At 40.8% G+C, this 25,908-nt stretch overlaps 1 protein-coding gene across 2 annotated transcripts; it reads right to left on the bottom strand.

The window, feature by feature from the left end:
• On the bottom strand, positions 1 to 25,908 carry LOC131697775 (probable G-protein coupled receptor 34). 2 transcript variants are annotated; one of them, XM_058989016.1, is made up of 2 exons: positions 25,849 to 25,908; positions 1 to 1,800 (listed from the first exon to the last, which is right to left on the bottom strand). In XM_058989016.1, exon 2 carries the CDS (start codon positions 1,791 to 1,793, stop codon positions 765 to 767), a length of 1,029 nt encoding a protein of 342 aa, XP_058844999.1. In that variant the 5' UTR covers positions 1,794 to 1,800; positions 25,849 to 25,908; the 3' UTR covers positions 1 to 764. The 2 variants fall into 2 exon arrangements, with proteins under 2 accessions (XP_058844999.1, XP_058844998.1); XM_058989015.1 differs by lacking the exon at positions 25,849 to 25,908 and adding an exon at positions 2,900 to 3,016 and having other exon boundaries at positions 2 to 1,800.

Here is a 25,908-nt window from a genome sequence, read left to right as displayed (position 1 = left end):
ATACAATAAATATATAGATAGATAGATATAATTTTTTACATTATAAGCGTTTAATAAAATACATAGAGAATCTGAATAATTTACAAAGTTAGTTCATTTACAGATACAATATAAAACAGTGTTTACGAAAACTGGTTTTAAAACCTACATTTATTTTCTGCCTCAAACAGTAACTACAGGGTTGCCAAACAGCAGGTTTATTGCATGTGAAACCACAAGCAGCCTACAGCAGAGTTCATTCTAAATGTCACTGTCCAAAATAGTTCACAAAGCTCACCAGCTTGGAGTCATCCCTTTGATAGCTGAGATAAGGGATTTAAAAATGACTAAAACCAGAAGATCTGTGAGGTGTACGTCAACACAGCGCGTGAATAATCACATTACAAGGCGGCAGATCATCCCTTTGATAGCTGAGATAAGGGATTTAAAAATGACTAAAACCAGAAGATCTGTGAGGTGTACGTCAACACAGCGCGTGAATAATCACATTACAAGGCGGCAGATCATTGTAACAGTACCTGAGCATATTCAATTTAAAATACTCAGACCACAGCCAGTTCAGTTACTCCATACATGGACATTTGAGCCTGAAAGATACTGCTTTTATACAAGTCACACAGTGGTAGGTGTTCTGTAACATGTTCTCTCCATTGAGGAGTTGAGTAGGGAAAGACTGGTTTCCCCTCCGTTTCTGATCAGCGTGGTTCAAGGCATTGTAATCTTCTGGGCTCCCCGTACAGCTTTTCTCAATACAGTTCTTCAGCCTAGATTTCGGTGACTGACCTCACAAAGCTTGTGCCCCTCTGGTTCAGGGTGTAAACCTTCTTCAGCTTTCCTTCGAAGGCGCACAGTACGGTTTTCCTGAACTTGATGGAGAGGAAGAAGTAGATGACAGGGTCCAAGCAGCTGTTGAGGGCCGACAGACAGAGCACCAGTTCATTGGCAATGTGCAGGGTCTGTTTGTAGCTATGTTCCTGAATTATATCCAACTGGGAAAGCACGTAAGGAATGCGCACAATGTGGTACGGCAGGAAGCACAGGATGAAGATGGCGAGGACCACAAAGGTTTTCATGATGACAGCCGTTTTCCGGCTCTGCTGGGTCTTTCCGATGGACATGGATTTGAGTTTCATGGCTATCTTGCTGTAGAAGCTGAAAAACAGCAGCAAGAGCAGGAAGAACATGCCCACCACTAGAAGGTTGAGGGTGCCACTCACCGCGGTCTTGCTTTTAAAGTGGAAGCACTTCCCGTCACACGAGCCAGGTTTCCTCTTCTCAAAGAAAAAAGGCAGCATTCCCAAAATGAGAAAAAGCCATACGGCCCAAGTGGCCATGACGCTGCAGCTTACCTTGTGGATCTGATAAAGCTGCACAGGTTTGGTGATCTTCAGAAACCTGTCCAGGCTGATCAAGCCCAGAAACAGGATGCTGGCGTACATGTTAATGTAGAAGAAGGCTCCCACTATCTGGCACAAGAGGAAGGGCCCCGGGTGGTTCTGGTAGTATATCCGGAGGGGTAGGCAGAGGACCAGTAGGAAGTCTGCTATGGCCAGATTCCTCATGTACACTATGATGGAGGTCTTTGTGCTCTTATAGGTCAAGGTGAACACCCACAGTGCCACAGAGTTGCTGAGCAGGCCGAAGATGCAGATCACTGAATAACTGACTGGAAGAACCACAGACAGGATGCCATCCTGGAGCTCACAGTTATTGGAGGGTTTTTGAAGAGAGAAAGTGTAGGCCTCGGTGGAATTGTCCAGTCCAGTTGACTGTGGCGTTGGTAACCCAATCATGTTCAAACTGCAAAAGTAGAAAGAAACAGTGAATTCACTTTTGCTACCCTACTGGGAATTCCAGCAACTACTGGCTTACTGGTGTTTGTGTGTGGGTGCGATATGTGTTTGTGTGGCAATATCGAGTTGAGATTTCTACAAACTGTCGATCTCATAAAATAATAAGTTTCTGTTGTGTAGGTTGTAGCTGATCAAAGATGTTAAATGATATAATTTCTCAAAGTTTTTGGTTAAGGTTATTATTTATTGATTGCGCCTGACTAATGGTTGAGCAAACAGCTGAACAGGGCATTTGTTTTTATCCCATAAGCATGACGAGTTACTGCATGTTACATTGTGTGATAATCCCCGTCGCTTTGATCCTCAGTGATTTAAAGAGTTCACTTCCTTCCTGACTCTCCATTTGTTTTGTTCTTTAAAATTACATCTCCAGAATACTCCTGGCGTAAGATCAAAAATAATAATTTTCCTTGAAATGAAATTAATTTGTGAGGATTTACATAACTAATAAAGGACTGTGAGTTTTTATTATCCAGGCTGCCTCACAAACTTTATTGAGCAATGCATGTGTTTTCAGAATGTGCTGGTCTCTATTTCTGATAGCTATACAACAGAATAGTAAGTGCGACTAAACCTTTAAGTGCTTGAGTAAAATGAAAAATAAAAACTAAGATGCCTTTTCAGTGTAATAATCTACTAAAAGTCTCTGTTAGGTTCTTGCCAAAATGTTTCCTTTTTGACATAGTTTCACTGTACAATATGTGTTTTGAATTTACAGATTAAAAATAAAAACAAAATTACACAAAATCAACTTTTATGTTCCAAACAGATGGCCATCAGAATAAAAATATTTTTTTAAACAGATAAATGTATTAATGTTTTTTTTTCCTACTCTTTTATTAAGTTTAACACACCATTCCAAAGCAGAATGGAATACCTACCTATGTTTCTATACAGTACTCTCAATGTCAGATTCATGTTACTGTCATTATGTACAATATTCTTTGATTGCCATTTTTATTACACTCATCTGTTAATTATTATACTACCTGTGCCAGTAAAACTCATAGAACTCATTAGACAATACCTCCTGAAACAAGTCTTACCTGTGCTTTCTGCAGTTCTCTCTGTAATAGAAAGTTTCTTAAAGTGCGAGCCATACATATATGCTGTAACTTCATCATGGAAATTCCTCTATGATATACATCAGAGCATCAACGTCACAATACCACGCTACCTAGTGCTTCCTCTGCTCTGCCTGTAGTATCAACCACAGCTCACAGCTCAACAGTGCTGTAGAGACACACAACATCAAAGGAAGAGTCCATCTCTTTGGTGTTTTTAACAGTGATGATGTCAAAGATAACATTCCATTTGACCACAGCACTGTAGTAATGACTTCATGATAAAGGCCACATTAAAATTTGGGGGATTTGTATTGTTATTTCTTTACATTAATCAGCACACATTGGATTTTTTTTTAATTGACTGTTACTCAAGTTGACTTGTATGTAAATATAAATGAAACTTCTTTTGAAATGTTAGTTTACAAAGCTTTTGTTTGCGTTCTAAGATCAAAAATGTGGATACAGTTTGTTTGGAGCTCTAAAATCTTTACTTTATAAACATGAGGAGGATAGATCATCTCTGAAATGATTCAACATGACTTTACTGTTCTAATAACTTGTTAGGTAATGAAATGTGTCCACTTTATGCATCCACACCAAACCAACACACTGCCCAACATCTTTCATCTCTCTGCCACACGAGCACTGAATATAACGCCCTGGTATCAGCAGTCACCAGCACTGCCTCACATGCACACACCACACCGTTTAGATCTCTACAGTGTTTACTGCATGACTGATTCACATCCAGGTGTAATACTCATTTACTGCATGACTGATTCACATCCAGGTGTAATACTCATTTAGTGATTTGGATTGGAGGGTGGTTGTTTAAACTGAGGTGCTTTGCTGTGACTATTCAACAATGCAGGAAATGTGCATGAATTTAATGAAATGTAACAAACCCCTCTAGTTTCTAAATACAGTGAATCCTCACTATTAGTCAAGGGGCCAACAATGTGTGGCCTTACAAAAAAATATTATTCTGATAGCTACGGTAGGATTTTGTTTATTTAAAGTTATTATACCACTAAATACATCTTATTTAAAATAGTCAACAAACTGTGAGTCTTACTAGAGAGATAATATTGCAGATGGTGGGATTAATACTGAATACAAGGGTGGTCGTATTCCTGAAAGGGAGTTTACACTGTCGTTAGTGAGAGGTAATCAGCACTCTGAAGTGGCCACAACACAAGGGCTTAGTTTGTGATGATGTCATCACGAGGACAGCAGGGAGGGTTTAGGTTGTGACGATGTCATCACGAGGACAGCAGGGAGGGTTTAGTTTGTGACGATGTCATCACGAGGACAGCAGGGAGGGTTTAGTTTGTGACGATGTCATCACGAGGACAGCAGGGAGGGTTTAGTTTGTGACGATGTCATCACAAGGACAGCAGGGAGGGTTTAGTTTGTGACGATGTCATCACGAGGACAGCAGGGAGGGTTTAGTTTGTGACGATGTCATCACGAGGACAGCAGGGAGGGTTTAGTTTGTGACGATGTCATCACGAGGACAGCAGGGAGGGTTTAGTTTGTGACGATGTCATCACGAGGACAGCAGGGAGGGTTTAGTTTGTGACGCTGTCATCACGAGGACAGCAGGGAGGGTTTAGTTTGTGACGATGTCATCACGAGGACAGCAGGGAGGGTTTAGTTTGTGACGATGTCATCACGAGGACAACAGGGAGGGTTTGGTTTGTGACGCTGTCATCACGAGGACAGCAGGGAGGGTTTAGTTTGTGACGATGTCATCACGAGGACAGCAGGGAGGGTTTGGTTTGTGACGATGTCATCACGAGGACAGCAGGGAGGGTTTAGTTTGTGACGATGTCATCACGAGGACAGCAGGGAGGGTTTAGTTTGTGACGCTGTCATCACGAGGACAGCAGGGAGGGTTTAGTTTGTGACGATGTCATCACGAGGACAGCAGGGAGGGTTTAGTTTGTGACGCTGTCATCACGAGGACAGCAGGGAGGGTTTAGGTTGTGATGATGTTGTCACAAGGATAGCAGAGAGAGGGCGCTCCTCTGTGGGAAAGGCTTTTGGTAAGATGTAAAAACCCCTTCAGAACCCAGGTTTCCAATCAGCCCCTCTACTCCTACTGAAAAGTGTGCAGCTGTCAACAATAGGGATAAGTCCTACAGTGACGATACTTCACTGACTGTAATTGAAGACACTGTGCTTTGTATCTTCTGGTTACGTTATGCATATAAGTTCTCTTTCTAATTCAAAATACTCTTCCTTATAACCAGTAAAACAGCAATTAGAGAACTCTCCACTTCTATCAGTCACACAATAGCAAAAATGATATACAAAAGAAATCAAAATCACCTATCAAACATAAGAAATAAAAGTAAATGAACCAATAGTTCAACACTTGACAAAAAATGTACTTCTTTGGCAGTGTGTTCTAAGATGACTGAAGAGATCACTGCTGCTTGGTATACCATGAGCTTGGTATAGGTCTTAAGGTCTTGGTCTTTGAAGACACACTTCCTCAGGTGACCAAAGACTGCACTAGCACACTGGAGGCGATGGTGGAGTTCATCATCAATGTCTGCCCTCACAGAGAGGTGGCTTCCAAGGTATGGGAAGTGATCCACATTTTCCAGGATCTCGTTGTGGATCTTGATTGACGGGGGCTGGTGCTATTCAGTAGGAGCTGGTTGCTGAAGGTCTTCCAGATATTAAGCGTGAGCCCCATTTTCTCATACGCTTCTGTGAAGACGTCTACAATGATTTGAAGCTCAGACTCTGTATGTGTGCAGACACACTGCAATTCAATGACTGAGGTTGAGGTGGTCTTAGTTCTAGAATGAACAGTTTACCGTCTGTTCTGTAGATTAGTTCCACACCTGCAGTGAGCTTGTTGGTGGTGAGGTGAAGCATCGCGGCGAGAAGGATTGAAAAAAGTGTAGGTGCAATGACACAGCCTTGATTGACCCCTGTCTTAACTGGGAAAGGGTCTGTGGTGGATCCGTTGGAGAGGACCACAGCTTGCATGTCATCGTGGAGCAGACGAAGGATGACTGCAAATTTTTGTGGGCAGACGAATTTAATGAGAATTTTCCATATCCCTCTCGATTGATGGAATCGAAGGCTTTTGTGAGGTCAAAGAAGTCCATAAACAGAGGTTGTCGTTGTTCCCTGAACTTCTCCTGTATTTGTCGTGCAGTGAAGATCATGTCGACTGTGCCTCTTGAAGGTCGGAATCCGCATTGTAGCTCTGGAAGGAGCTCTTCAGCCACTGGGAGGAGGCGGTTGAGGAGGATTCTTGTGATTACTTTTCCTGTGGCAGATAGCAGGGAGATTCCTCTATAGTTGCCACAATCAAACTTGTCTCCTTTCTTGATGATTGTCACAATTACGGTGTCTCTGAGATCTCCTGGCATGCTATCGTCTTCCCAAACGAGGGTGATAAATATGAAAAAATGTACATGATATGAATGACCTACAATTTGTAGTTTTAGAAGAAATAATGTACAACACAGAAGAATAAAGGAAAATAAATGGATAAATAGATTTAAATAGAAAGGACTAGTAGCTTGTTCCACCATTAACTATGTAGTACATTACATCACAGATACATTCATAGATTTAAGTACCTGTTTGTTTTCAAACACACTTTCCCTTGACAAAGCTTAGTTAAACATATCTTTGGTTGTTTCTTGCTGATCTTTTTCAGGGTTTTTTCTCTCATTTCACATTAGAGTTGGCTTAATTGTGGAGCTCTGAATGTCAGCTGCAAAGCGTTTAACTGATGACATCAGCTGTGTTGATGTGGTTTTTCATTTCTCACAAAGCCTACTTGTGGTTCTGTTTAAGAGAAGGAGCAACGGGGTGGTCTGTCTGTGGGTTCAGCGTTAAAATTAAACAGGCCCTTGCTGAGAAACATGATCAGGCATGCTAAAGGCAGAAGTGAAACACGTCCTTTGTTACTTCTTCTGTTTTTGGCTACTTTATTCATAAAAACAGGGCAACTTTCTTCTCCTCTTTAAATTATCACGTTCCCAGTGGTCTAGTGGCAAATAAAAAAAGTGGGTAGACTCCCCTGTTTGGTGCTCCAGGCCAGGCAGTGGCATGGTAGGAACACAGGTTGAACATTGTTTCCGTTTTTTTTTTTTTTTTTTAATTGGGTTTGGAGGACACCAGGGGCAAAAATGAAAGCCATTAACATGCATTTCTGGCACTGTTCCACAGGGACAACACTGTTTTAAGAATGATTTTGGTTTTGTAAATAGCACCAACTAAAAATAGTCTCCAAGGCAAACAAAATGCACACATTATAAATGTCAGAAGTCTGGAAAAAGAAATAACCCAATGTCCCCCCATCCTAATAGTTGTGATTCAGCACTGTAACAGTGGGTTTTGTTACCTGCTACGTCAATTGCAGATGTCCGCTGAATGACCAGAGAGAGACAGAGGGATGCAATTGAAAACGCCACTCAGGCGTCCAGGTTTTGTTACGGGGGCGGATTTATTTCGTAACACCGGCCCTGTTTCTGGAGGATTCATGATCAAGCTGGCATGCTTTATTCACAACACAAGTATCACCTAACTCAGGTCTTTTGTACTGTGAAAATGTACATATACCAGGCCATCTTTTAAAAATAAACACTAAAGTTATACAGTCTGTTTCAGACTATGATAATCAATGGTTAAGTATCCACTGCACAATGGCCGTGCATCCAGCAGCCCAACAACAACTCTTCTGCATTGAGACTAACACAGTGCTCATGTCAGAGTAATTGGACACCACTGACTCAGTGGCATTGCTGGTGCACAGCAAACACATGCTTGGGTTTTTAAATCTCAAATCTGAGCGTCCTTTCCAGGGCTAGGATGAAGGCTACTAGCACCGCCCTGCAGGTCTGATGTGCCTAACAACAGAACTAGGGCTGTCAAATCCCGCAATTTAAAATGTTAATCTTAGTTAATCTTGGTTTCAATCTCATATTGATACAATTGCTGCACCCATCTCATTCAAATTTGTTTTATTACTGATATTATTATTAATATTATTATTATTATCATCATCCACAAAACAGTCTAAACAGAACATTAACAGAACATAAACAACCAATCACAGGACACGCAGTTCAGTGGCCATGTCCCCCTGCTCGCGCTGCAGTTCTGACTAAGAGCTCTCAGGATTTGAATAACACAATAAAGCAGAAGTGAGTAAACTCTGTATCCCTTATGAGAAGTGGGTAAACGCTATATTGCCCAAATTAAAAGCGGGTAAACAGTGTTTACCTGAGTATACCCTCGACTACACCACTGCATGTTCCATAAATGAAAGTACTGCTCTTGGTTCTGCAAAATGCATGAATTTGTACCAAGGTACTACTAAATACTGTACTAAGGTACTACAAAATATGAATTCACTTACGGACAAAACTATCAAACAGGTGTTGTGCCAAATAGTGTCATTGGAAGAACAGTGTCTCATTTGTAGTCGGAACACATGCACAGTCATGTAAATTTATTTGCTCATGCCTAGAATATTTTCCTCCATCTTTGCCAAAAACGGTCACATTTCACTTTAAATCAGTACATGGAAATGGAAGAACTGGTTTTAGAAAACAATTACATATTTTTTTAACTGAGGGTAAATACCCGAATAATTGTTGTAAAAATCAACAAAGAAGTTTAAAAAGATATGCTGACAAGTTCTGTTTGGGAGAGTATTGAAAGCTTTCGTACAGAACTCACCAGATTAGTCAGCCGTTTTTCTTTTAACAGTTTGAAAACTTAATGAAAAGTTATGCTTGTCATGTTTCATACATAGAGAATTGGTAATACTTACTAGAATAGTCATATTCTGTATGTGATCTGCTCATAAACTTACCAGTAATGACTCTGCTGGGATATCGGTTGTCGCAGGTAACAGTAGTAAAGTTCATAATTCAATTATAATATAAACAAACTAAAAGTATTTATTTAAGATTACCCCAGTGTATGAAAATACGATGATTGGAAGCAATACTGAATAGACATCGTCGATTGGGAAACCCTTTTAATTAAGAAGAGGAAGGTAGCGTCCACACAAACCATCCAATGCAGTTCTGCAAATTACATATTACTTACTTATTAATTAAGATCATTGAAACAACATAAACATTACGTTCTTAGACTAATTGAATGCAAGAGTTGTCACTGTATATAAAGCAGCCCAATTTTGTGCACTTTGTTTTACAGCAGAGTCCCTGACGATGATTTTCCGATCAAACATTGGAAGGGGTTTTAAATGTTGTTTTAGGATTTGTACTACATTTGGGTAATCTGAAATTATTACACACAGAGAACGGTAAATGTAGGCAGTATTCTGCGACTCTAAACAAGTAAATACACTAATTAGCGGTACAATGTTCTTTGATGTCCAGAAACAAAGAATGATGGTTATACAATCTATTGCACACTGTTACTTTAGTAGTAATCTTCAATGAGACACAATTATGCTGGTGACACTATTTGGCAGGGAGACCTTATTTTGCACTAATAGTGCCAAATACTGCAAGGTGACACTATTTGGCAGCGACACTATTTGGCATAACACCGGCAGCACCACAAGCATTTTCAGTAATCTGCGATTGTTATAAATAATGAGTAACACATCTAAATAAAGGATGTTATAAACAATATTAGTTATTAAATAATGGTAGTCTGTAACAATACTGCCTTATACAGCAACAACAAAGGCATTTATAAGAAACCCTATAATAAGACATAATCATATTTTGAACATGATAGGAAGCTCTCATAAAGTTCCCCCTTGTTTGTCTTGGGCTGTGCTGGATGACCTCAGCAAATGTAATGAATTAATAAAATGAAATAAAGACTCCCAGCTGGGTTGCTTTTGCACTTGCTCATAAAATATTTGTGTTTTCCGTGTGTGCAGTATTAATCTATTAAATCGCTATGCAAAGATTCCTTCAGAGGAAACTTGCATCACTGCGTTGATGTTTCAGAATGACTAGACTTAGTTTAACTCATTCTTTTCTTCTAGATTTTAGTTTGTTTTATTGGAATGCTATTAAACACCATCCAGAACTATTACTGCCCTTCCACTGTCATTAAGTCTGTTGCTGATGGCACAGATTTCCACGTGTGCTGTGCTGATGTGAAGGCAGTGCTGCAGCAGTAAACCTCTGGAAACTTCACTGGGTTTCGGTAAGGCTGTAAATAATAACGCATGCTAGGGTTTCAAAACCATTTTCTTACTAGGTTTAACCTAACTTGACTTTGGTTACCATGGTGAAAGTATAGCAAAGGGTTGGAAAACATGGGCAATCATGGGGAAGTACTACGAAGTGTAGGAAACAATAGTAAACCCAAGATATAAGCATGGAAAATCAGAGGCACCAGGTATCTACAGCACAGTATGTCCTTGTGCCATTCAGTTATCATTGAGACAGAGGGGGTTATTCCTCAATGTGGACCCCTGTAGATGATATGAGCAATCTGCAGACGCTGGCTCTTTTTCTTGTGAAGTTGTGGCTGGTCAGCAGTTCCTCTTTGTGTTCAGTGTGATTTTCTATGTTGTACTGCAATGTTGGTTGTACAGTAAATAACATAAATAAATGAACAAGGTTTCACTGGGTTTTGAATGTTACTGTATTACTAAACAGTAGTACTGGAAGGGTAAGAATATCTTCATATTATTGGTCTGACAATGTTTAAGAGTTGAGCATGGTTTGGTTGTGGTGCCATATACCAAGCATGGTCTGACAATGGCTTACCACTGGAAATCAGGCTTCAACCTGAAAATAACATGATACATGATTTCCATTACATGAGAGTAGATGTTAAAACTTCATGCTGATTTGAACTCGGCTCTTGCCAAGATAAGCACCAACTAAGACGAAGCTTTACAGTAAACTAATGTGATCCATCTGTGTCTCCATCCATTTGTGTTTCCTTCCATCTGATGATGTAGCTACAGTGGCTCTCAAAAGTATTCACCCCCCTTGGACTTTTCCACATTTTATTGTGTTACAACATGGAATCAAAATAGATTTAATTAGGAGTTTTTGCCACTGATCAACACAAAAAAGTCTGCCCTTCTCACCCGGATACTCAGTTTTTGAGGACGGCCTGTTCTAGACAGATTCACAGTTGTGCCATATTCTCTCCATTTCTTAATAATGGACTTTACTGTGCTCCGGGGGGTAGTCAATGCCTTGGAAATGTTCTTATATCCTACCCCTGATTGGTGCTTTTGAAGAACCTTATTCCGGATTTGCTTTGAATGTTCCTTCGTCTTCATGATGTAGTTTTTGTTAGGAAATGTACTAACCAACTGTGGGACCTCCCAGAGACAGGTGTATTTAACCTGAAATCATGTGAAACAGCTTAATTGCACACAGGTGGACTCCATTCAACTAATTATGTGACTTCTAAAGACAATTGGTTGCACCAGAGCTTATTTAGGTGTGTCATAGCAAAGGGGGTGGATACTTATGCAATCAATTATTTTCTGTTTTATATTTGTAATTAATTTAGAACAATTTGTAGATTTTATTTTTCACTTTGACATTATGGACTTTTTTGTGTTTATCAGTGGCAAAAACTCCTAATTAAATCCATTTTGATTCCATGTTGTAACACAATAAAATGTGGAAAAGTCCAAGAGGGGTGAATAATTTTGAGAGCCACTGTGTCCTTCTGCCTAGTGTTGATAGCTGAAGTGTAATGTTGGCTCCAGGGATCAACTTATTTTGCCTCCCCTGCGCATCAGCACACACAACGGCTACGATGCTCGCTCCGGGGATCAACCACAGTGCGGTCTCCCCAGCACATCAGCAGGACAACCGTCTGGATTGAGCTAAGTAGGATACATCTCTGGGGTCTTCAAGTGTTGGCCTGGGAAATGACCTTTACGCACCTCATCCTCTCCTCCTGCTTTTGCACTTTGTTGACTACCAGCTTCCTCCGTTCAGCTGGGGCGCATTGTGCCATGCTGAATTGAGACCACGCCCCCCTCTTCCATGCTGAACTTGCCCCATGATATCAATGATTCGACGGGCAGCCTTTGCATCTTCGACGGCTTACTTTGCCGCCCACTTTCTTCCAGTTTTCAACACACATGCTGCCTCCCTTATGCATTTGTCGCGTGTCTATACTAATGTCATTTCCAGTCGGACCTTGGCGCACTTAAACTCCTCGGTTAGAGTGGAGACTGGTAGCTGCAGTATTCCTTTAACATAAAGTCCCACTCTGCTGAGGCAGCGTGGATCTCCCAACCATTTCCTGATGTATGAACTGATTAAAGCTTCCAGCTTCTCTACTGTTGTAAAGAAACCTCGTACACAGTCAGTGGCCACAGCAGCCTCAGCAGTAGACCAAACTGAAAGTACCTGAGTTGCTGTCTATGCTCTTCAACCCTTCCACTGCTTGTCCTTTAGATTCCCGTCGTACCATCTCCCAAGACTTTTCAGTGGCTTCTCATACACTGTTGGTATTGCCTCAGCATTAATGTAGAACCTTTTATCTACTACTTTACCTTTTAATTATATAGATGCTCCTTGATTTAGTGGGCTTGAATTCCATTCGTGCCTATTCAATGTTATTGGTGAATCTGCCCAATAACTGATTAGTGCAGACTACTGTTGTAGTTATAGTTGTCATGTCATCCATGTATGCTCGAATTGGTGGTAGTCGCATTCCAGAAGCCAAGCGCTCTCCTTCCACAACCCATTTTTATGCCCTATTAATTCCATTGCCATGATAAAAGCCAGTGGAGAAATGGTGCATCCTGCCATTATTCCAACTTCTAGGCATTGCCATGTAGTGCTGAATTCTGAAGTTGAAAAACTAAATTGCAAATCTCCAAAGTAGACTTTCACTAAATGTGTTATTATCAACGGTACACTGAAAAAATCAAACGATGCCCAAAGAAGTTCAAGTGGCACTGAACCATATGCATTAGCCAAATCCAGGAATGCCACATGGAGCTCCTTCCCCTCCTTTTTAGCTGATTGAATTTGTTGCCAGATCACACTAATGTGTTCATCCTGGGAAACCTAGAATGTCCGCTTTTTGTACTGAAGTGTCAATGAAGCAGTTCTTAATAGGTAAGTTGACAATCTCTCAGCAGTTTGGAGTAGTGGTTAGGGCTCTGGACTCTTGACCGGAGGGTTGCTCCAGTAAAAACCCAACTGTATAAATGGGTAATTGTATGTAAAAATAATGTGATATCTTGTAACAATTGTAAGTCGCCCTGGATAAAGGTGTAATAAGTAAGAAATAAATAATAATGCTGAAGAAAATCTTGCCTTCTACGTTTAATAGGGAAATAGGGCGAAACTGACTGATGCTTGTAGCCTCTTTTTCTTTAGGTATAAAGACTCCACCTGCTCGGCGCCATGCTCTCTGGCCAACATTTTCCCATGCCACTTTCATCAATTTCCACAGGATTCTTAGCACTCCTGAAGCACTCTTGTACACTCTGTACGGAACTCCATTAGGTCCTGGAGATGATGAAGCCCTTGCTTTTTTCACAGCTCGCTCTACTTCTTTCCACTTAGGTGCACAGTCCTCCATTTGGTATTCTGGTGGATTGATAGGTGGGATGTCTGAAGGAAATTACATAGGCTCCTGCCTTTTTGAATCTGTATGTGTTTCCTCCAAATATCTCTCCAGCTCAAATTTAGATGCTTTTAGTGTGCCATTTTTCTCACTGGTGAATAACTTCTTTACAAATTTGAATGGGTCTTTATAAAAGTTAGTTCTCGCACGCTCCTTTTTTTTTATTATTATTATTATTTATTTCTTAGCAGACGCCCTTATCCAGGGCGACTTACAATCGTAAGCAAAAACATTTCAAGCGTTACAATACAAGTAATACAATAAGAGCAAGAAATACAATAACTTTTGTTCAAGTAAAGTACAAGTTTGACAAACCACAATTCAATAATACAGCAGGTAATAGTGATAGTTACATCAGGATATGATTAAATAGTGATAGTTACATCAGGATGTGATTAAATACAAAGTACTACAGGTTAAAAACTTGGCAGATTACAGTATTCTGAAGTACAGGATTAAATGCAGTAAAATAGGGGCTGATAAGAGCAAAATAAAGCACATTTACATGAAGGGTGATAGTGTCCCAGGATACAAACAGAGGAGTTCTACAGGTGCTCTTTGAAGAGGTGAGTCTTAAGGAGGCGCCGGAATGTGGTCAGGGACTGGGCAGTCCTGACATCTGTAGGAAGGTCATTCCACCACTGCGGAGCAAGGGTGGAGAAGGAGCGGGCTTTGGAGGCAGGGGAGCGTAGCAGTGGTAGAGCTAGTCTTCTAGTGCAGGAGGAGCGGAGAGGTCGAGTGGGGGTGTAGGGAGAGATGAGGGTCTGGAGGTAGCTGGGTGCAGACTGGTCAAGGCATCTGTAGGCTAGTACAAGAGTCTTGAACTGGATGCGAGCGGTGATCGGGAGCCAGTGGAGCGAGCGGAGTAGTGGATTAGCGTGGGCGAAGCGAGGCAGAGAGAACACTAGGCGGGAGAGTACCAGGGCCTGGACCAGGAGCTGGGTAGCATAGTTGGTGAGGAAGGGTCGGATTCTTCGGATGTTGCTCAGGAAGAATCGGCAAGTGCGTGCCAGAGTGGAGATGTGCTGGGAATAAGAGAGGCAGGGGTCCAGGGTGACTCCAAGGTTCTTAGCTGAGGAAGAGGGAGAGAGTATGGTAGATTCCAGAGGAACAGAGATGGAGAGATCAGAGGAGGGGGAGGAGGAGGGAAAGAAAAGGAGGTCAGATTTAGAGAGGTTGAGTTTGAGGTGATGCGAGTGCATCCAGGAGGAAATAGCAGACAGACAGGTAGAGATACGGGAGGAGATGGTGGAGTCAGAGGTGGGGAAGGAGAGGAAAATCTGAGCATCATCAGCATAGAAATGGTATGAGAAACCATAGGATGCGATGAGGGGGCCCAGAGAGTGGGTGTAGAGAGAGAACAGGAGAGGACCCAAGACTGACCCTTGGGGGACTCCAGTTAAGAGAGGGTGAGGTGTGGAGGTTGCTCCACGCCAGGTTACCTGGTAAGTGCGGTTGGAGAGGTAGGAGGAGAACCAGGCCAGAGCAGTGCCAGAGATCCCCAGGTCAGCAAGAGATGATAGTAGAATAGAGTGATCAACAGTGTCAAAGGCAGCAGAGAGGTCGAGGAGAATTAGGACAGAGGAGAGAGAGGCAGCTCGGGCACATTTAAGTGAGTTGGTGACAGACAGGAGGGCGGTTTCAGTAGAGTGAGCAGAGCGGAAGCCAGATTGGAGAGGGTCAAGCAGAGAGTGGTTGGACAGGAAAGCAGAGAGCTGGCGGTGTACAGTCCGCTCGAGGGTTTTGGAGAGGAAGGGTAGGAGGGAGACAGGACGGTAGCTCTGGAGGGAGGTGGGGTCGAGGGTAGGTTTTTTGAGGAGGGGAGTGATCGAGGCTTTTTTGAAGGCAGAGGGGAAGATACCAGAAAGTAGAGAGGTGTTGAGGAGGGAGGAGATGAAGGGGAGTAGAGCAGGAGCAGCAGCTTGAAAGAGGTGAGTGGGGAGGGGGTCCAAGGCACACGTGGTGGGTTTGTGACCCTGGAGCAGGGAGGAGAGGTCAGAGTCTGAGAGGGGCAAGAAGGTGGAGAAGGAGGGTGAGTTAGTAGGGGTTGCAGTGGGTGTAGGAGTTGGAGCGGGAGGGGGTGCGGGGGAGGGAGAGGTGTTAAAGAGTTTGCGGATATCTGAAATTTTAGAAGAGAAGAAGGAGGCAAAGTCATCAGGGGAGATAGAGGAGGGAGGAGGAGGGGGGGAGGGTTAAGGAGGGAGGAGAAGGTAGAGAATAGTTTACGTGGGTTGTTAGTGGAGGCTTGGATTACAGATTGGAAATAAGCACATTTAGCAGAGGAGAGAGTAGAGGAGAAGGAGGAGAGGAGAGTGCGGTAAAGGTCTAGGGCAGCAGGGAGTTTGGTTCTCTTCCATTTCTTTTCAGCAGATCGCAGTGTGATTCTTGCCGAGCGGAGCGCAGAGGAGAGCCAGGGATGGGGAGGGGAGGGGCGAGCAGGACGGGAGGTGAGGGGACAGAGGGAGTCGAGGGAGGAGGTGAGTGAGGAGAAGAGGGTGGAGGTAGCAGAGTCTACGGAGAGTTGTGAAAAGGAGTCGATAGGAGGGAGGTGAGAGAGAGCAGTGGAGGCAAGGACAGAGGGGGAGAGAGAGCGGAGGTTACGGCGAGAGGTGACAGTGGGGGTAGGAGGAGCAGGGAGAGGGGGGAGAGACAGAGAAAAAGAGATGAAATAGTGATCAGAGAGGTCCAGGGGGGTGACAGAGAGGGTGGAGGGGCAGCAGGCCCTGGAGAAGGTGAGGTCCAGTTGACGGCCAGCTTTGTGGGTAGGAGGGGACGGAGAGAGACAGAAGTCAAAGGAGTGCAGTGCAGAGGGAGGAATCCAGCAGAGTGGCTGGGGTTGGAGAGATGGATGTTGAAGTCACCCAACAGGACAGTCGGGGTAGACAGGGAGGGGAGGGAGGAGAGTAGATAGTCGAGTTCATCCAGAAAGTGAGTGAGAGGCCCAGGGGGGCGGTACAGAACAATGAGCAGGAGTTGACAGGGAAAGGTTTCTGTTGGCGCTCAGCTCTGTGCAATGTTGCAAGCTTATCGTTTATGACCCTTTGTAACAGATTGAGTCCCTCCTTCTGACTTTGTTCTGCTCTTCTCCATTGCTTCCTTAGCTGTCTCCTTTCTCTAACTAAGCGTTCAAATCTCCTGCTGCCATCCAGACTTTCCAGGAATAGTTTGTACTTTTTCCTTTCTTTTATCAACTCCAAACCTCTCGCTTCCATATGCGTAGATGATGTCCCCAAATTTATCCAGCTTCTTTTCAACTGTTTCACTTAACCTTTCCAACGCAAAACAGAGATCTGTGTTTACTGTGCCCCACGCAGTTTTCTCACAAGCTCTTGGCCATTTAACTCCAGGCTTGTGCCCGTTGAGGTTCTTTTCTCTCTCTTATGCTGGTTTGTCTGATCGGGTTCACAAGGATCATTAGGTTCATCACTAACTGTATCCATGCAAGTCCTCCTCTTGTCTGCTGATATCCTGCGAACTGTGGTTTGCTTCCTTTCGCTGGATTTAATTCTACTGACGACTGACTTCATAAGAAGTACTGATCAATGCAAGGTCCTTGTCCCTTCTCCCTCAAGCATTTCATTCTCCCTTGATGAATCTTCAAACCCCTGACCGTTGTCGCCTTGCTCCAGCCACAGACACAAACCTGGGGTTCCATGTCTTTGCTAACTGCAAATCTTTAACTTGTCTTTTGTGAAGTACTCTCCATTTTCATATCCATTTCCATTCCTAAGTCATTAACCGTGTTGTCCAATGTTGAGTCATCTTCCTCCCCCGTTCATGCAGACTCTAGGGATATTTTTCGCTTCCATTTCTTTGATGCCTTGGGCGCGTGTCTCCAGCATCCTGTAAACACAGAGCTGGATACACAGTGGTTTGGCATCTCTACTTTGCATCAGATGTTATATATATGAAGGAGGGCTGGCTTCTGCTACCCAGACATGGTGTTCCCTTCTCCTCTGTGATTATAATACTTTCCCATCAGTGTGCTGATGGGGGTTACACTCTTCTGTATATTTACCATAATCATTTATTTTTACTATTGAAGTTTCAGACAGGATATGAACATATGAAAAGTTAGAAGCATACTTTAAATCATCTGCATATTCCTCATATTTAATTTTTTACCTTGGTAATTTCATATTTTTCTGCTTGGATGATTATTTGCTATGCTTACTAACTATTCCAGCAAAAATGCTTCTGAAAAGACTCCTTTGTGTTGATTCCTGAAGTGAGGAAAATATATATTTGAAAAATATATGGCCCTAACTGGCTTCCCCACAATAGTCTTCTTTTCAGAAGTTCTTCCTTTAACTCTTCTGACACGTGAAACTTCATTTCTATACATTATCCTTTAGGTAACTTACTCAAAATACTTATTATAACTAGAGGCAGTCCAAAGCTCCCAGATTCGCCATATTCTGCAGCTACATCGTCATCATAATTATCATAAACAGACTGCTAAAGTGACGTGAAATATTCAACTTAGTGGTTCGGTACTAGTTTTGTAAAATGAACAGATATTTTGTCTCCTTCAAAAGAGTTAATTAAAGACTGGAGTTAAGGCTTTGCGGCCCATTAAGAAGTCTCATGTCATGTGATCTGGTTTTTGTTTGACAGTTTCAAAAGATTTTACTGACAAAAATGCTAGATATATTACATTGGAAGTACTTAACCCATAAGTTGTTTGGTACGATTATGTTTACTTCATTTACATTTTTATAAGCCATTATTAATACAAATATTAAACATATACATTTATTTACTTCAAATCTCTGCAGTTTTTTGCACATTTTCCTGTAGAGGGCATGTAATTGCACTGATAATGATGGTCATCATGATGGTCTCATAATATAGCAATGACCGGTTGCTATGTACAATTTTACACGTGGCTATGGTGCTTCATGGTTAACCATGGTAAAGACTAATTATAACTGAAGGTCACCTGTACTTGCCCAGATACTAAAGCTACAGTTGTGGAATATCACTATAATGTCTACAAGGCTGCCAGAAGGAGGGATGGAAAGATATGTTTTTTTCTTTCTTTGTGTACTCTTGTTTGGACTGGTCTGGCACTAGCCAGGCTCAGTACGCCTGTGTGTGTGTGGACAGCACTCAGCATTGTCTCTGAGGATGCTAACAGGCTTGTCATGAGAAGAAGGGTGTGATAAAGAGATCAATGCATTTCTCTTGTTGGTGTGCTTGCACAAAGCCACATCACAGGGTCAGTTATGCAAACAGAGAACCACATCTACTGTGCAGAGCAGACACTTCTGCTGGTTGGCAGAGCACAGAGAGGATGTGTCTGTGTGGAACATGCTTGATCTGAAGCACAGACAACAAGTTCCTGTGACTGCATCAAACTTCCTCAAACAAGCCTTCTCACTGTCTAAACATGACCATTGATTAGAGAAAACGTTTCGGCAAAAAGCTCAAGTACGGTATATCGCACAATGTAAGTGTTGGACCAGAGTCAAAGAGAAAGGGATAGGAATGCTGATCATGTTTCATAATATAGCATTGGCTGGTTGTTGATTGGCTACAATTATGCATTAAAGTTGAACATGAAAAAAGCTAAACCATAAAGCACAATGATAACTTTGAATCATAAGAACATGAGAAAATGTACGAATGAGAGGCGCCGATCAGTGCTCGTCCAGTTTCTAGTAGCTGATTGATCATAAGTTTGGTCTTAAAGGATACCAAAGGTTACCCATTCCATACCCACACCACTCTCTGTTTAAATCTCCTATCATCTGTTAATGTCCACTTAATGTCCCACTGTGCCCCCTGGTACTGGTGTCTGGTTGTGCTAAACTGTTATGTTTAAGAATGAAAATTAAACATGATGCATTACTTCGCTCATACAAGATGTGTAAACTGTGTAAATAAATGTCACATAGAAATTAACACAAACTTGCAAGTGGCATTCACATGACTTCATTTCTGAATAGGTGTTTGGCAATATCCATCATAGATTCCCATTATATATTGTACACTGCATCTTTTCTCAATATACCAGTGTCTAAAAACGATTTCATATTTCCACACTCTGGTACAAGAAGCATACCTGTGGTGTATAACGTTATCAGCCCATCACACATCGATGGAACATGTTCTGTTCTGTAATGTCACGTCAGATCAGCAAATCTCTCTAACACTTCCTGCCTGCTCTCTTGACATGGGCCCTCAAACTTCCCTCAGCACGTTTCAAAAGTCCCAGCAATTACCTGTCATACACCTTTCAAAAACAAGCAATACGCTAAATAGAACAGAAACTCAAGTGTGATGTAAGTAATATGTTAAATAATAACATTTCTATTTATTTAAACATTTAACCCTTTACAGTCCTATGTCAGATCAGGTCCGACATTACAATTATTTCTTTCCAAAAGACGTCAAGCACAGGTCTCTAGTCGTTTTTTCTCCAGAAAAAGCAGAGAAAACCTTTCAATGGCCGAGGAAGTCGGCCATCTAGAAAGGGGACGAGCTACGGTACACAAACTCAATGACCTGGACAGGAAACGACATGGCATCCGCGGATTGGAGGAGCGGACACACTCGTTAACCAAGGGGTCATGAGTGAGGGTATAAAAAGGGGATGTAGTAAAGTGATCTGTTCCTTTGTAAATGATTAGAGATAGCCTAAAAGGAGAAAGGTGAAAAACGTGAATGATGTGTTTGTTTCGTACTGTCTTGCTAAAACTGTTTGTTGTTTAGACTACTAACACGATCCGGAGCTGTAGCCAAAGGCCAGCACCAAACTGGACACCAGCACTTCCCTTGTTTGTCTGTTTCTTCTGCACTGCTGTATTGCCTTCACCTGCTCACACTTACCAACTTTGCCACAATACAGAAAACATTTATTTCCTCTGACAAGTCGCTACTGAGTTTGATATTACCACAGAACCCAAAAGCCTAAGAAACCTTCAGAAAGGAAGCTGAAAAGCCCCGGAATCGACCAGAGCTGCTGGGAAACTGGGCCAGTACTTACCAGTTTCATTGGCACAGATGACACTGGAGGGCAGGGGGAAATCTGAGAACCAGGGGTACATCCACAAAAGAAACAACGGCTTGAGAATCAGGGTGACAACTTTCGCCTCAGATTTTTCCGAGCTATTTACTTTCTATTTACTCCAAATCATCATAAGCGTCATTGTTTAAGGTAGGAAAAACACTTCCAATAAGGAACTCAGACATGTAGTTTGTTGAGGCTTGCATAGGAGTTAATGACAGTTTGGACTAAATCGTTTTGAGAATCTAGTCTTGTTTGTTTACAGCAATGCAAGCCTACTCTTTAGGGAGTTTTACAATAATCACAATCTGCCACTTCTGAGAATGCTGGAACATCTAAAGAACACACAAGTCCAATGCAGGACACACTGCAGCTCTGACTCAGTGTTTTGTCTGCAGTGGAATCAAGATGTGCAAGGCTGTGGTTCCCCTGCTGATGCATCGCAGGCAAAGGGCTCTGGAGATTTTGAGAGGTTTCTTTGTTAGCTTTTTCTTCACTGCTGTAGGTCTGCATGTACTGGATGAAGGGTCCCTCTCTTTCTATCTGTGGTGTTTCCACAGTGTCCTTATCTACTCTACAATGTAGCCTTGCTGTTTCTTTTTTTCTTGTGAATAGTTTTTTCAACAGAACACACAAAGCAACACCAGGTAGAGTCTACAGTGCTCACTTCAGCAATTAATTTAAAATAGCTACAGCAGCTGCATGCAAATGGCCACAGAGCCACATTCAACTTAGGGTCTTCAATCAGACTTCAGGGGCTTTTTCAAATGTAAAAAAAAACTCATTTTCTAGTTACAAAAAGACAAATAAAACACCTGACCTAAATGAACCTAATCTTAAATACATTTGAACTTATATGCCTCTGTTTATAGATTCCAGAGTAATTTACCATTTGGTTTAAAGGGAACAAAAATGCAACATGGTTGGGATACTATCACAAATGTCCACTAAATACATCTGTTACCAAAAAGCAACTGCTTTCATGAAATATTGCGATTGCAAGTGTAAAAGAGATGAGGTTAAAAGCTATGCAACCACAACTGCAGAGGAGCCTGGCTGATGTGTGGTGTGCATGGTCGCTGGTTCACACCCTATAACTTGTTAGTTTCTAGCTACTGAATTTAGCAAGTCCATCACTGGTTCTGCATAATGACCATTAGACCAGATTAAATGAATTAAGGATTTTGCAATGATGAACAATGTTTGCTGCATTGTCAGTGAGCCTGATACCTGTGAAGGAAGTTACCTTTGAAGGTTTGCTAATGGTAGATTGTGTGAAATCCACAAGCATGTAACATGTCTAGCGATAATGAACTTGCACCGCTCTGAGAACCGATACTTGTTAAACCTTTACTTCTCTATCTGGCATGTTTACTTGTTCAGTCTCAATAAACCCAGATGTGTGTTGGATCCGCTGGCTGATGCAGGTGTTGTAAAGGTCAACAGGAGGTAATGTGATAAGATCTCTTGTTAAAGTTCAGCTTCTCAGAAGGGGATTTTTTCTCCTTAATTTACTGGCAACATCATCTGCAGTTTATTGTCAACATAAATAGCATAACATCCTGCATTGCATGCCTTTAATGTATCCCTACACTCTGAACCTGACTCGCTGAGACAATCCATGAGGTTTATAATGCTGTATATGGCTCATCACATGATAATGATCTCTCTGCTCTGATCCTGACTTGCTGAGACGATGGGATAATGATCTCTCTGCTCTGATCCTGTATAAGATCCTGCTAGCTCATCAATTTATCATTTTAAAGAGCACATTGTAATACAGGAAAGCAGAAATGGAAATATAAAAATAACTGTGTTTCATAGTGCAATGGATATGTTTGGTTTGAGCAACGTTACTGTTATAACACCAGCTGTGACATATTAGACTTAAATATTTCCTGTGAAAAAATCCATTAAAAATACTGTGAAACCTCTATTGTACTGGGATGCCAGACACATAGTGCCAGAAGAATCAGGACTGCTGGACATAGATTACAATAAGACTCCTTTACCAGGATTGTTCCAGGGCACTGATAGAGGGACTACAGTATAGCAGCACACCTGATACTACACTATACAGAAAAAAATGTGAATGTCTTTTTAGAAGTCATACAATAAGGGTTTTTTTTACACTCAGCTAGTCCTCACACTGACCTACTTTTCAGTTTTCAGTCTGTTTACTGAAATGCTACCTACTGCAGTGCATTGAATTAGCAAGAAGTCGAACTATTAACCACATGCACTGTGGTCTGGCATTGTATTATTTTGTGATTACATATCAGCAACCAACCAGATAATAATAATAATATTATTTGGCGTGCCTGCTAGTGCAGGATGTTGTGGTTTTGATAAGGGTCTTGCTTTTAAAATAACACGCTGAAAATTGAATTTCAGTTAACCAAAGCGATGTACAAACAAGAAGTAAATTAAAATTATATTTAAAGGCAGTATTTTGTCTGTTTCATTCTTATCTTCCATGTTCTCTTCTGTCACTTCCTCTGAACTGTGTCCTCTTCAGAGCCCATTAAATTCACTGGAGAGGCAGATTCAGGCCTGGCTCCAGAGCCATTATAAACTACAGCTATAGAGATGCCATAACCCGGCTGAATCCAGGTCCCAGTGCTTTGCAGGTCCTTATTAGCAAAGCTCATGTGCGTGTATGAATTACAAATAGGGTTGTTAAAGTAAAGTAAACTTGGATATTAAACTATTAAATTATTCTCCAATTCTTGCTATGTCTAGTTAATTTATCTATTTAGTTGCAAAAGCAAAAATCAAGATATACACATAGCCTACAAGACATAGCCCCCCCCCCCCCCCCCCCCCCGGCTAAATATTAATGCTTTTATTAAGAATGCTTTACAGTATTAATGTATAGTGAATACATCTGAATGTTACAATAGTACATAATAAATTATGGTAATAAATGTGCTACAATTAACAACATATTTTTAATACTGTTTCAGAGCTGTTATGTTTATTTGTTTATAAATCATTTTTCACTCAAGAGATCTCGTAACCCTAAAATGACCCAAATGTATTATATGATGTATTATTTGTATTATATTTTATATATATTAGTTTTCTTATATATATATATATATATATATATATATATATATATATATATATATATATATATATCAGATATTATATGATGTATTACAGTATTTGTATTATATATGTTATGTATATTATATAATATGTATTATATGTAGTAGTTGTTATATATATACATACAGTATATATGTATGTATTTTTGTAATGTAATTATATACCGGTAATTTATTATGTATAATTAGAACATTGTAATGTATAGGCTATAAATGAATACTGGAAAGCATTCTTAATAGAAGTTTCACTCGTTGTCAAATATCCGTGATTTCATTTAAAAACTGATACGGATTAACAATGTTTATTTCATTTAAAATCATGTCCTGTCTCGAAATGCCCGGTTTAATTACATACATTTCATGGTTTTGTTGCATATATGTGTCATTGACATTACTGTGATGTGCTGCACATGTGCATTTATTATTTAGGGATCATTCAAGTATTTCTCACACAGGCCTACATAAATTGAACAAGGGAGATATAATACGTGTCCCAACTATAAACACCACAAACCAAATATATAATAATAAAAAAAAACTCCATAGTAATTATCTATTAGTTTACATATAATATATACTGAGCATCAAAAGAAACTTATCACTTATATTTGAGCATCAAAAGAAACGTATCACTTATATTTGGATAAAATTCACTAGATGTGATCGAAAAATGACAAACTCTGTTTTAGTTCAGGTGCAGTGACTTTTTATTGTGCTGATTAACAACTGACATCACAAAGATGCTGCAAAATGATCTGTCGATCTTGGGCAGGTGTTCCTGGCCTGTCATTGACAGAGTGTGTCTGGTTATACCGTCTCACCAGATTTGAAATTGTGAGCACCCAAGACGGCCAGCCACAGTACGCTGCCCTAGTCCAGCCTCCAACACCCTGATTGCACGAAGACGCTGCTCTCTTGACAGACATGGCATATTGTTTTTTGGGTTTTTTTTCTGTGATTTTCTTTATTGTTTTTATTCAAGCTTGCAATTCAACAGCTGAAATCACTCCATATTCAGTGTCCAATCAACTGCCTCACTAATTAGGTGATTAAGTGCATATGCTTCAGTCATAGTCACTCAAGTGTGTCATGGTCAAGGATGAATGATCGAGTGATTTAAAAGAAACCAAAAACATTTAGTCATTTATATACCTTATTTTATTATTTTTTTTCGAAAATAAATGTGTTATAATAGTGACAAGTTTCTTTTGATGCTCGTTATATGTTATATAAAAAAAAAATTTTTTCAGCTATTAAAATATGTTTGTACTGACTGCCTGGGGATAAATGCTGTAGGTTTACAAATTAATATATTATTTATCTTATTTTAATCCTGTTGACACCACACCTGCTAACGATCTTCAAGCTGTGCGGTTCATTAGCCTCCGGACTGCAGACATACACTAGGAACCATAGGCGTCATTTACACGGGGGACATGTCCCTCTCACTTTTTAATGATGGAGAAATGTCCCCCTGACGTTGCAGGAGTACTAAAACTTTTATTTCACGATAAGTTATTGGTGTAAATCGTGAGTCAGTATATAAGTCAATAGGAACAAAAATGGGATTGAATCCGGAATCACTGGAGCTGGACATGAGATGTTTTTTTTTTATTACAAGGATCTGGATCAGGCTCCACTGATCCGATCCTGGAGCTGCACACACTTAACTAGGGAAACTGACCAATGAGAAGTGAACATACGTGGCACGTAGTTTAAAGACCCCGGCTGACAAATTAGTATATAGCCTGAGATCACAGTAATGTTGGGGAAAAATGCAAACGGATGGACAAAGATAGAGGAGGATGCAGTACACTTATGTATCCAAAACACAGGGAAATGGTTTAAGTTTGTAATTCACCATAGCTCGTGTTATTTACTAATGTTATCACAATGAGGTTTCTGTCTACTTGCAGTTTAACTTTTCATTTTAAATTGAAACAGTAAACTTAAAACAGCAAAATGACCTTTGTGCAAATAAATATAGACATCAATAACAACTAAATACATTACCACTTTTTACACAATTATACCAAATTAATGATGATATATTACTGATTCAAAATTATTCTGCGTGTTTAAATACATCACAGACTCTCGCATCACTATTTATCAATTTCCAAAAAAATCAGTCACATTTTACTAAACATGTTTAAACAATTACCATAACGAACATTATCGTATTCATCATAGTAAAGTTGAGTTCTTACCTGTAAATAGGAACACGTTTAAAATGTTAAACTCATTGTCAGGAGCTTGGTGTTATTTAC

This window comes from Acipenser ruthenus, chromosome 16, assembly GCF_902713425.1.
Source record: "Acipenser ruthenus chromosome 16, fAciRut3.2 maternal haplotype, whole genome shotgun sequence".
NCBI lineage: Eukaryota > Metazoa > Chordata > Actinopteri > Acipenseriformes > Acipenseridae > Acipenser > Acipenser ruthenus.
This window is presented reverse-complemented; position numbering and strand designations above follow the sequence as displayed.

Excerpts from the sequence above, each read along its gene's own strand:
- LOC131697775 (XM_058989016.1), bottom strand. The coding sequence starts at position 1,793 with ATGATTGGGTTACCAACGCCACAGTCAACTGGACTGGACAATTCCACC.